Raw genomic sequence first — 13,255 nt, 5'->3', positions numbered from 1 at the left:
CGGCCTTTATAGGCAGGATGACGTCGATACGGCGGCTGTCGAGGGACATCGACTCGGAGGACGTCGACGCGCAGCGCCCTCTAGGAAGAAAACATTTTCCGAGGCCAGCAGAGCTGGAAGGAGATATCTAAGATGAGGAATACGTCGGAGGACACAATCCCTTCGAACGATATTTTTCAACAAGCCCGCTATGAAACATTTCTCTTAGGGGTGGCGGTAAGCAGGACCTCAGAGAGAAACTCCCCTCTTGTGGATAGGGACTTCCGTTCCATGAGGGAATTCTCAAATCCTTTTTTCTGGGACCCTGAGGCCCTCATTGTCCAACCTGAACAAACTGCTATTTGCTATTGTCTCTTCTTTTACTCAACCAAGTTGTGAAACCACTGAGAAGAGGAAGAGTTAATGAGACATTAAGAATGATAATAGGTTGGAACCCAACAGTACTGAGATGAAGAAAAGTAAAGAAGCAATAACTACTCCTTCAGTGGTGATAGCCAGTACTGGGAAGAGTTTGCCCCAAGGAGGCATAAATAATACCTCTTGGAAACAAAAGAAGGACTAGGATCCTCTGCTGGGGAGGACCGACCAACAGAGGATAAAAACAAAGCAAGGACTTGCTAAAGAAAAAAGCTGGCGTCAAGCCTGTGCAGCACGGGAAGTTCAAACCTGGGAACGAGAAGGTCATGAAAAGAAGCTGGTCCTCGGCTGAGGGAAAGATTCAGAGGATCACTCCATAACCTGATGGAGAACCGCCCCACTTGGAAACTGGAAGAAGTCAGACAGTGTTGTGACCGCTGTGAAGTGGACTGCATGGTCCCTAAACTGACAGGCCAAAGGTTCTGCGCAGACGCACACCAGCAAGCGAAGGAGACACTGGGGGCGTTTACAAAGAACAAGCCAGCCTGCAACCAGAGGAAGAACCAGTGACGCGCCCAGTGGTCGAAGTGTATTGCCCCTGCTCCACACAAACCCCATCACCATGCACCTTCCTGCATGCAATCCAAACCCCCAATCAAACATCTGCTGTTTATGGGAATGCTGAGTGCAGTGCATTGAGGAGCAAGTTTCAACTTTTTTTTGCCACTTTTATTTTAAAAAGTGGACCATTCCATGACAGTTTCATTTTAAAATAAAAGTATAGAAACTGTAAAACATTTTACAAAAAAGTAGAGGTGCACCGCTCCCAACCGTTGCTGCCCACTTTGACCACTGGACGCACCCCCATAAAAGTTATTTTAACAGGGAGCGGTGGGAGACCCTGGAAGGGGTGGGGGTTCTAGGCGTAATAAAGATTGCTACACGAGTAATCTCCCTCATCACAGGGACTGGGAGAGCCATAACAGAATTAAATAGTGTTACAAGAGTGATCGCCCTCATCCCAGTGATTGCGAAAACCACAAGATAAGCCAAGATTGCTACGGGAGTGATTTCCTTCGTCACAGAAATTATGAAGACCATAAGAAGTAAAAAGCAAGAGTGATAGGGACGCCATCTACCTCGTCACAGTGATTCTGAAAATCCTAAGTACGTTTAAGAGCGGTACGGGAGGGATCTCACTCGTCACAGTGATAATGAAGTTTAAAAGTAAAGCCAAGAGTGTTACAGGAGCTATCTGCTTTGGTATAATAATTATGAAAGCTCTGAGAAACCATAAGACAATCCAAGAGAAACACAAGGGTGATTTCCCTTGTCACAGTGACTGTGGAAACCCATAGAAAAGACAGTACTATGGGATTAACCTCTCTTGTCCCAATAGTGAAAATAACAGTCTGTTGAACCAAAACCAGGAGACTATAAGATCAGTAATCAAGGCTGAGCCAGCTAGTTCAGGAGAGGGGAGCCATTCTCATGAGCCCCTTTATGTTTTGTGAATCCTTTTTGATTAGTGACAGGGTTAGACATATGCTAGTTTTTGGACAGAGGATAGAGTTTTTGCTTTAAACAAAAAACCCTGACGACACGCATCAGAGTTCGAGTTCTGTTAGGTAGGACAAGCCCTTTAGTATAAGGAAAGGTAGGTCGTTTTCTTATTATTTTCAATAAAAGCCTTGTATAAAATCCCACCCCTTTGTCGACTATCTGTTCTGACTTACCACAGTAGGGAAAGATATGAATGACTTTCCTCCTGATGCGAGCCGCCACTATTGCTAGCAGGTTGGTGAAAACCATAGGTGCAGAGAAAGGCCGAAATGGAGGACTTTGAACTGGAAGTGACAGTTCCCCACTTAGTACCTCAGGTACTTCCTGTGTTTCCTGTGGATAGCCACATGGAAGTAAGCATCCTGGAGATCCAGGGAGGCTAGTCAGTTGTTCAAGTCCAGGTCCTATCAGATCTGGGCCAGATTGACCATCTTGAACTTGCCCTTGCACTGTTACAAGTTCAGAAGCCGCAGATCCATGATCGGCCTGTGACCTCTGTCATTCTTCGGCTCCAGAAAGTAAGTAGAGTACCACCTTCTGCCTTGTTCCGAGCAGGGTACTATCTCTATGACCCCTTTTGCCAGAAGCTGATGCTCCTCCAGCAGGGGAGGGTCCAGAGTGCAAGAGGTAAAAGGGAGGCAGTACATCTGTTGGACGACCTGTAAGGCCCAGGTATCCGAGGTGGTATTTCTCCATTCCTCGCCAAACAGATACCCTGCCTGCTAATGGTGATGAAGGGTGTTATTGCACTTCAGAGAGGCTTCGCGCCAAGGGCTGCAGAGGGCACCGTTGAGGTAGAAGTGCCTCCTCTTGGTGTACTGAAGCCCCTTCATCTGTTGGGGTAACGTTGACCTGGTCTGCCCGAGGGTGCTTGAACCCTGCCTCTATGGGCCTAAGTGTTGACTCACAGGACGCGGTGGCTGCACAGCAAAGAAAACTGCTGCAAGACTCTCCAGGTGGCCATCGTTCTAGAGATGCAGTCTGTGGTGTTCAGGCCTGATTGCAACATCTGACTGTATGCTTTCTTGCCATCTAAAATAAGGGCATCAACCCCATCTGCATCTGCCGCGCAGGGATGTGCTCGGCCGCCTCGGTCATCACTGACCGCAGAACAAAACAAAATCTGGCCAGATACGTAGGCTCGAAGAGGTGAACATCTTCCTGCTCCATGGGCCCATCTTTTGCTCTCCCGATCAGCTCTCCCTATCAGGGGGCAAAGATAGAACTCTCCGGTAAAGCGTGGGCCGCAAGTAAAAGGGTGACAGAAAGGGCCGACTGGCGCTTCTTAGCCAGGTCAAGGTCACAGTCCTCCGTGAGGACAGGTGCCGACTTGGTGCCATCAGAGGCCTCTCCACTGCCAAAGGCAGAAAAGTCTCCTTTTTAAGACCCTCAGCCAAGATAGTCAGATCATAGTACACCTTAGGTTGCTAAGGGGCTGACAGCCCTAAGGTGTCGACTACCTTCCTCATCAGGCGCTGGAAAGCTGCTTGGGGTGGCAGCTGGGACCATGTCAACCTCTGGAGAGGTGTCCACATCACTCGCCTCCTGCAATTCTGCTGCCAGGTCCACCAAGGCACCCTGTTCTCCATAAAACTCCTCTGGGAAGTTTAGAACTTCCCTGGGGTGGAAGGGGTCCAGCCCGAAAGGGACAGGATGCCCTTCCTCAAATGTCCTTTAACTGGGACATGTATGCCCTTCAGGGAGCAGAAGGGAATTCTTTGCGACTCCGGAGGTGATGGAGATGGATGGCGCAGACAGCGCCTCTGAACCTCAGGTCAGGGGACTGACGCCCAGAGATGGAACAGTCTGCCCCTTCATCGCAATCTTGTCACATCTCACTGCGGACTCCCTGCCTGCTCTGTACAAACGCTGAGGGAACCGTCGGTTTGGCTGAAGATGCCGTGACCGGTGGAGCCGAGGCCTGGGCAGAGAGGTCTAGAATCTTCATTTGGCAAACGCCCCATTCCACTGGAGTAGGGGGCCTCTTGCTCACAGCCCTCCTTGGAGTGGTGGGTCCTCTTCTTCGAAGATGAATAAGAGTGATGCAGCAAAGAACTGTCGGGAGATCGCAAACTTCTGTGGTGCTTTTTTGTCCTTTCAGAGAGGGCCCATTCCTCGGGAACGCGATCCACGCCTGGCGACCTCGAACTGGTCCGCTTATCACCCGTCTCCTTTGTGAAGAGTTTGACTTCAAGTTCTTGAAGCACCTTTGGGTGCATCCATTAGGATGACGCGCAGTCCTGTACATCATAGCCTTCACCAAGACAGTAAAGGCATATATGGTGCGAGTCAGATACGGACAGCTGACAACTGCAATTCATGCAGTGTTTGAACCCCGAAAAACCTTGCAGATTCTGCATCAGGACAAACTCCAGGGTTGTAAATGTGGTCATCAATAAGTCAAGGGATGTGTTCCTCTTAGCAAGCAGATTGTGTGGAAAAAGAACGTGAGGTCACATCGCCTCGATATATACTGGCCCCAACTTCCTCCGGCACAGGACACAGAGGCGTCGGACAGACCAGCGCTGGGCCCCCTGGAGGTGTAAAATGGATGTCATAGATGAGAAATTCGTGGGAGAAAGAAGTACTTTAGAAAAAGCTGAAACACTTTGAAAGATGTCTTCATGTTCGTCTCCCATGTCTGACATATCACAGTCCCCCACGTAAGACCAGGCTGAAGAAGACCTGATTTAGGAGGTGGTGGGTTCTGGTGGACGATAGAGCACTTAAGACAGAGTGGAGAGGAAACCCATACCATTTGGAAGAGTTGAGCAGCCACCTCTGGTTGAAAATTGTGCATCCTTGCAACCCAGATTATTAGCCTCGAAAGGATGCAGTGTAGCCCAATGGTGTTACAAAGGGAGGGGAAGTGGATACATCCGGAGATGCAGAAAGCTCTAGAAACGGTTGACAAAAAGTTATATTTTTCGGTCTTCAGATGTCGAAGAAGGGGCCTTACTCAATGAAGATAACGGAGGCTTTGGTTTATTGCAAGACTATGGGGATCTGCAGGCGTTCCAGGATGTTTACCAAATGGCACAGGAATATAGCATACAACAGATGCAGAGGTTGGGGTGGTAGCAGCGATGGGCAATGCCCAATGAGCACAGGGATGAGACTTCACTGATTGGGGAGCACAAACCAGGAGGAGGAGGGTGTGATGAGGAGTATGCAATAAGAGGGCTCACCAGATGTGCAGGAAACCTCCCCCTGCCAGAGGTGAGCCATTGGGAGATGAAGAATAATCGCCCGTGGCCATTGACACCTAGCCTGGCTTAAAGTAGATTCTTTAGTACCTTCAAGTCCAGGTAAGAGCCCAATCTGGGTTTGCTGGACACCTCAGCCCAATGAAGACTGCTAAAGTGAGCCCTCAGGATTGCTCAAAATACTAGGACTTGAGAAACCTTCACAAATGCCAGTATATGGAGGATTCCTTCACGGTCCGGCGAGGGTGCACTGGAAAACTAGGGGAGGTTAGTCATAATCTTGCAGTTGACAAAGACTGTCAAAAGCTGGAGAAGGAGCCTGCCTGAACCATTTCTCCCACTGGCATAACCTAGAAGAGAGAATGGAAAGGAAGTGAGTAGAGTATAAGTGTAAAACTGAGTAAAAAATGAGGCCTGTACAAAAAACAAATGCAGGTCTGTTCCTACGTGGGACATATAATGACTGAGGTTAAAAACCAAAAACAACATTATTTAACTATCGCAGAAAAGACTAATGCAGCTGCATTCCAATGTTGCCACTTAGTCTTTTTGGAGACCGCAAAGAGAATGGGGCTAGTAGTGTGCGTGAAGGAGGTAGATATGAGGGGCATATTCACACATATGGCACTCTCTTTTTGCTCATCTAAAATGCATATCATGCTTAAATCCTGTTCTCATCCCAGGGTCAATATTTCAGAAATATTGAGCAAAGGGGATGTAGGAGTAACTGGAAAATCTAATAGCAACTGAAGTTTACACATAACAGTATGTTCCATCGCGACCATGTTGAAAGGATGAATAACCAAAGCGATGATGTCTCTGCAGATAATTACAATGCGAGATTAACACAAATGACAATTTAAATATTGAACTGTGAATTGAACACGGAGCTCTTAATACTCCTCTGTGGCCTTAAAATGTATCCCTGCATCTTAATGATGTGGGCCATTTTCTTTATTCCAGGAAGAGCATGTTCTCTGGATACTCCAGCCACAAGAGGGGAAAAAGTTAGCAAGGTCCTGGCACATGCATTTATAAATTCTCCTGACAAGATTGAGGTAAATAAGAAGGTTCTAACTCACCTTATGAAGAATCTCCATAAAGTCCATGTAAACGCAAGTATGATTCCAAGTATCCAGCACTGAGTGACATAGAAAGGAAGGGGTAGTGTTATAGTATATGGATCATATTTCACAACAATAAGAAACTCAGTCACTGTGATTGCAGCAACCATCCAAGCTTGCTGTCCCAACTTCTTATGGAACTTCCTGAAACAAATCAAATTAATGAATTAGTGACTTTACAAGAACAATATTCCATGACCAGGTCAATTTTGAAATTGTGTTTATTGTGTTATGGCTTCATATTAAAACCTTTCACAAATTGTATATGAGTTAGGAAAAATGATGATCACTAAAAGCAATATGTAAGCAATTGACAGTTAAAAAACGAATCTTAAAATCCTAGAAGAAAACACAAGATCATTAATACATAGGAAATGAATGTAAACAATAAAATGGGTCTAGCATCAACAATCACCAAGGCTCAAGAGTTCCTTTGCAATGTTAAGGATACCAATTGGGCGCAACACACCGGACCAGGCCACTTTGTCTTATCCTGTGATGTGGCGATCAATAGGAATGCTTTTTCTTTCATTTTAAATGAATTCAAATTGAGCCGATACCCGACCCGTCACACACCCCCTTTTACAAATACCCTGTGTCACGATGGACCATGAACCAGGCCAGGTGATGAAAATACAGTATTTATTTTAAAATTCACAAAAATAACACATTTTAATATTGGGCAGCAATCACCAATGGGGTGATAATTACAATAAAAACTACTGAACTACACTTGGTTAACCACATACATGAACATATCCATGAACCCAACCAAAGCACAATTGAATAGGAGCACTTTTTGAATTAGGATAGATGGCACCCAAGTTAAGGTTTCCACCTGCAATTTTCCCTCCACCCACAAATAATCACATTGTGTGTGGATAGAAAGAAGCAGCACGTAGTCAGGGATAAGAGGCAGCAAACAGAATCAAAATCTGCAAAGGCCTGAAATGACACTCAGATTTTGATAAATAATTAATTATATATGTTTTGAATAATGATATGCATGTGTTTTATCACAGTATTGGGGATGTTATATCACTAGCAACCATCAGGCAAAGTATCACAAAAGCATACAGTTCACAAAGCAGACTGAAATGGAAAACCCAGTGCAGCCGATGTAAAAACGGTTTTTGCAAAAACACTGAATTGGATTGCGGTTTTTGGGCAGGGTAATAGATGCACAGCACAGGGACAATATAGAGGTGAAAGGAGAGCTATAGGTGGTGAATTGAGAGAGATTTGGAAGGTAGAATGAGGTTCGTTTTTAGGAACATGGAGCAGTTAAAAAAAGAAAATTGGGTTTAAAATGAAAGGCAAATTTTACTTAAACTAGGTCTAATGGCTAAGAAAAGAGGAACACCACCCATAAATATAAAATTTACACTGCAGTCGTAACCCTTCACGCAGTGTACCCCTTTTCTTTAGGGAACATTAATTTATTTAATCTAAATATCGCTAATGACTTATGATCTAAGCAAGACAGAAATGAAGAGGAAAGTGGCGCTAACGCTTGGAGATCAAGGACAAGATGCACAGAGAATTCTGACAGTTGGACAAGTTATTAGGATATGGATAGGGTTGCTTAGAGAGTGGAACAAAGACAAAAATCAAGATGGGCTAGACTGTGTGTGATGGGATGTGGATACTCAACAGTCCGCTCTTAAATTTGGGATTAGGCACAGTCAACCGGGTTCTGGACTCCAGGACTCGGGTCACCGGATAGCGGACTCTCCTGGCAAAAGACAGCTGGCCAAAGGTCTGGTCACAGCGACGCCTCAGCAGGATGGAGCGGGTAAGCAGGGCAAGCAGTTAGTGGGCAAAAAGTCAGTCTGGTTTCAGGAGGCTTCCCAAAAGAACACCACAGCTTTCCCTTTGGTTAGTGGGATTTTTAGATCTGGTGTCTCTGGATTGAGGCCTTGCTGGGATGGTTAGCAATGCTTTGGTTTTGCAGTGGAACCTGGAGTCAGCTATGCTTTGGCTTTGCAGTAGACTCTGGAGTATGCTATGGTTTGGCCTTTGCAGGGGGATCTGGAATCTGGCAAGATGAAAGTGGACAATCCGGAAACTCAGGCGTAGGAAATTCAGGAAAGAATGTGTGTAGAGTCATGTAAGCCACCCTTTATATAAAGCATGGTGACATCACAGAACTATATGGTGGGGCAGGCTTAGCTGAGCACGCCTCTAAACAACTGGATTTGTCAGGAGTAATGGTTGACGCCTTGCTCTCAGCTGGTTGGGTTTCAAGGGCATGCTGTCAGATTTATGATATGGTTTTACAATGTCCAGACCCTCCCACAGTTATTTTAGCTAAAATCCAGTTTTGCCATAAATGGCGCATTTGTACACTGGTAGCATTTGAACAAATTACATAAACAAGTTACATATTTTATGCAGCACATGCCAGTCCAAATCTGCAGTCTGTAAGACATTGGGGGTCATTACAAGGTTGGAGGTAAGGGATAAATGATGCTGGTAAAGGATTACCGGCATCGTTTACCGCTCCGGACCATTATGACCTACCAACCCGCTATTAGCGGCACTGTAACGGTGCCTCAAATAGCGGCATGGGCACGCGACCTTTCATGCCGGAAATACCGGCATGGCATAAACATGAGGCCATCAGAAGTCAGGCGGACATGCAAATAACGGCTTACTGAAGCCCGAAAAGTACCTTACCGGCATGGAGTAAATACCGGCATCGCGGACCACCCGTAAATGGCCATGTCCAGTGTTCCCAACTGCCACAGGTGCACACAATCAGCACAGGTGGAGGCAATATAGACTGGGCCAGCACAAAAGGAGCACACCCCACCCCTTCCCCCACCCAATCACACACCAAAATGTTTCTAATACTACTAGCAATGCTGGGGCTGGAGGACACGATTGCAGTGGAACTGTTGCAACAACAACAACAACAACAGGCAGCACAGAGGAGACGCAGGAGGAGAAGGAGGGTGAGGCAGGCCCAGCATGACCCATCAGTGCAGCCAGGGGTACCATGCAGGCATCCCCCAATCCCTCGCATCCGAGCCAGTCCATTCAACCTAACCCCTGAGCAGATCCACACCCTGTACCGTCTGGACCGGGACACCATCACCACCATTGTGGGCATGATACATGACGACATTGTCAGCCTGATTGAAATACGCACTGCAATCCCACCTCTACTGAAGGTAGTGTCTGTGCTCCACTTCCTGGCCACAGGCACCTACCAGCACACAGTGGGGCACATGCATGGCATATTACAACCATTATTCTCACGTATGCTGAACCAAGTGCTCAATGCCCTCCTGAAGCACACAGGGGACCACATTTTCCTACCACGGACACCCCAGGAGATCTCCAACACCAAAGTTGGTTTCCATTCACTGGCCGGCATCCCTGGTTGCATTGGCGCCATCGACTGCACCCATGTCAAATTGGTGGTCCCACATGCCATGGAGGTAGTGTACCACAACCGTAAGTTATACCACTCCATCTACGTGCAAATGGTATGTGACTCAAACAAGATCATCACACATTGTTGTGCCCGATTTCCCAGATCAGCCCATGATTCAATGGTCTTGCGGAACTCCACAATACCACGCTATATGGAGCGACATGCAGGGCAGAGAACCCGGCTTCTCGGTGAGTTGCATGTCAGGCTGATGTGAGGACATACACATAATCATTGTTGCCCACATACAGGTGATGCAGGCTATCCCTTGAAGAGGTGGCTCCTTACTCCAGTCGGGAACCCGCAGAACAGGCACGAGGAGGACTACAATCGTGCGCATACACGTACCCGTGTGGTGATTGAGCAGACATTTGGCCTCTTGAAGGCACGGTTTCGCTGCCTCAGCAGGTCTGGTGGGGCACTCCTGTACGGCCATGAGAAGGCGGGCAAGATCGTCATGGCATGTGTCATGCTACACAATATGTACATCAGACGGAATGTGCCTCTGCCCCCTGACGCTGAACTGCAACCACCCGATGATGAGGAGGGTGGAGATGGGGCTGCACTTCAGGGAGGCAGCGATGCACAGGAGGGACGTGTCATGCGTCAGACTCCGATTGACCAATGTTTCTAGCACACATGGATGGGGAGTGTGACATGGAGGTGGAACTCAGGGCACTGGGTGTGTCAGGGACATGGACACTGTAGACTGTTCACCAATAAAGCACATGTACACAATAAGCAATGTCCACACATGTGATTTCAGATTTCACAACAGATGTATTCAGAATATGTAACATAGCAAGTGCACAAGTCCTCCATTCCACACACCCACTCCCCCCTCACCTTCCCCACACACCCACTCCCCGCTCCCCCCCACAACTTCCCCACACACCCACTCCCCCCTCCGCCTCCCCCCACACACCCTCACCCCCACCACCCTCAACTTCCCCACACATGGTGTGCACTGGCATGCACCATAAGTCCACATGAGACCAGAATGCCTGGCTGAACCTACAGCCCTTCTCTACCGGCAGCAGGTGGACCCCTGTCCGGCCTGCGCAGGTTCCGCCCAGACCTACGAAGGGGGCTGGACTTAGTGGAGCTGGCATTGGAGGATGTCCCAGGTTGTTCTGCCACCTGTGCCGGACCCATGGCCTCCATTGCTGCCACCATTTGAGAGAGGACCTGCCGCACTGCTGCTAATTCACTGCATATGTCTTTTGAGGAGGTCTCAATTGCAGATTTGAGGGATGAAGCACATTCCCTTATCTCATCCCTTATCTCATCCCTTGCCCGGCCACATTCCGTAATGTGCTGTGTCAACAGCCCTATCAACTCCTCCTGCCGCTTCTGGATTGCCCTGATCCCCTTTTGGATGTTCAGGACACTGGTGGATGTGTGAGGTGCTACCGACATGGTTGGTTCCTCATGCACGGTTGGTGTGGGGCTGAAACTACTGGGCCATGACTCCCCAGGAGACAGCTCATGGCTGTTGTGTATGCTGGATGGGGAGAGGTGTGGTGAATGCAGGGGGCCTGTAGCGGTGCTTGTGTCATGTGGCAGAACATCTGCCTCATCATCGGACACGGCTGCTGTGGCAGCTGTCTCCCCCACAGTACTGCTGGCAGCCGATACAGTGCCTTCAGCCACTGACTCCTGTGTGTTGGTGGCTGGTGTGGGTCCTGTGGTGGGGGCCGTAGTGCACATTGGTGCTGTGGGTTCTCGGGTTGTCTTGCCCTTCCGCGGTAGTCCAGGTTGTCCTCTTCCCCTTGATGTAGAGGGGCAGTTTTCTCCCTCCATGCCCTGGCCGCCTTGTGTGGTGTTGCAGCATCCTCGCTGGGGTCCTGGTCATCGCTGTCTGATGGCATGCCTGTGGGGGACCAAGAGAGGAAGAGGATTAGTGATGGGTCTACATGCATCAGGCATGCATGGGGGTAGCTGCATTGATATGGAATGGCAGTTGACTGGCATTGGGGTAGTGACATACGGGTTGCTTGGCTTTTGGGTGGGTGATGCAGGGATGCGTCTGGGATGAGGCATATATGGGGTGCATCATGCATGTTGACAAGAAGGTGTTGTGCACTGCCTGTAGGCAGTCTTGCAAATATGCGTCTGGTGGACCCTGGTTTCCATCATTGCACGGTCAGTTCAGGGGGAAATCATTGTGTTGGTCTTTGCAGCGTTTCATTTGGGACACCTACCTGCATCAACCGATGATGGGGCTCCTCGCTCCATGTCTCCCACTCCCTCAATAGCCTCCATCCCAATGGTGCTTGTGCAGATCTCCTCCCAGGGTTGCATCTTTATGGGGGAGTCCGCACCTCCACCTGTTGCCATCCCCTGCTTGCGGTTGGCCGAGAGGATGTTCCGCACGCGCAAGCGCAGGTCGTCTCAGCGCTTCCGGACATCTTTAAGAGTGCGGGGGGTGGTGCCAACGACACTCACTTTCTGCGCCACCTCTGCCCATATCTCCTCCTTCCACTGCACTGCAGGTCGAGAATACGACATCTGCATGTTCTTGCAGCATCTCAGCCAGCATATTCAACTCCTCTGGTGAGAAGCGCTCCTTACGCAAGCTCTCTGCACTTTTTTTGAGTGCTTTGGGCATTGTGAGATGCTGCAGGTAGTGGTAGAGGTGTGGTAGTGAGATGGCTCCTGGTTACAGAGGATGGCAATGGATTGTGTTTTTAAAGATGGCTGCCGTGCTCTTTCCGTTCCTGTGCGATGACGCTACTTCCGGTTCCGCTTATTAGCGGTGACCGCTAATTGCAGTCACCGCTAATAGCGGTCACCGCTAATGCCGATGGCTTGGATGGCGGTGGAGCTATCTGCGCTTCACGCAATGGCGGTAAGGGTGATTTTTCACTCTTTTACGGCATGGCGGAAAAGTAGTTACCGGCACGGCGCAAAGCTCGTGCCCGCGTACTCCTAATCGGCCTCTAATAGCGGCCCTGTGGCAACACGGACACAGTATTTGCTCCATGCCGGTAAGGGTTGTACCTTACCTCCAAACTCGTAATGAGGGCCGTTGTTTCGCCCTTCTAATAATTTTTGGTCATTTTTAGGATGAAATATTCGGCCTAAAATTCTATAACTTTATAAGTGTGTGTGGATTATCATTCAGCATGTCAGCATTGAAATTCACAGTGGCATCTGGTATACTTACCGTGGAATACCCAATTCTCTGCCATTTCTATTCGCAATATGGCAGTGAAAGCTACAATGTCTTAGATTAAAACCCACAAAATGACATTAAAGCTGTTAATTTTTTACATTCCTGCAAAGTCTGGTTACAGAGATAAAAGTCTGAGAAGTTTCTTAATAAAATAGCTGTTTAACCCAAATGGTCAGCATTGTCCTCCAAATATGGTCATGCCTTTCCAGGCTACCCCCCTAAATCCAGGGTTTGTCATGGAGTTTTTCTTTGAAGCTTTTTGTAGAAGTCACAGGGAGGTGTGATTTTCTTTTTCACATCCTCATGTCCCAGAATTTCTATTGAGAGAGGCCTCCGCCCAGCGGAAAGTCTGATGAATATGTGAACTTTCTTTGGCTTGGTCAGTCAA

At 48.2% G+C, this 13,255-nt stretch overlaps 1 protein-coding gene across 1 annotated transcript in view; it reads right to left on the bottom strand.

Moving 5' to 3' along the window:
• PTDSS2 (phosphatidylserine synthase 2) overlaps positions 1-13,255 on the bottom strand; it is a 1,317,303-nt gene that overhangs the window by 102,127 nt on the left and 1,201,921 nt on the right. Inside the window, exon 11 of the mRNA XM_069624133.1 lies at positions 6,209-6,394. Within this exon, the coding sequence (XP_069480234.1) occupies positions 6,209-6,394 (186 nt within the window). The remainder of the gene's footprint in view (positions 1-6,208; positions 6,395-13,255) is intronic.

Source organism: Ambystoma mexicanum, chromosome 11 (assembly GCF_040938575.1).
Source record: "Ambystoma mexicanum isolate Mex_15411 chromosome 11, UKY_AmexF1_1, whole genome shotgun sequence".
NCBI lineage: Eukaryota > Metazoa > Chordata > Amphibia > Caudata > Ambystomatidae > Ambystoma > Ambystoma mexicanum.
Note: the sequence above shows the minus strand (reverse complement) of the source record. Positions and strands in the feature narration are given on the sequence as shown.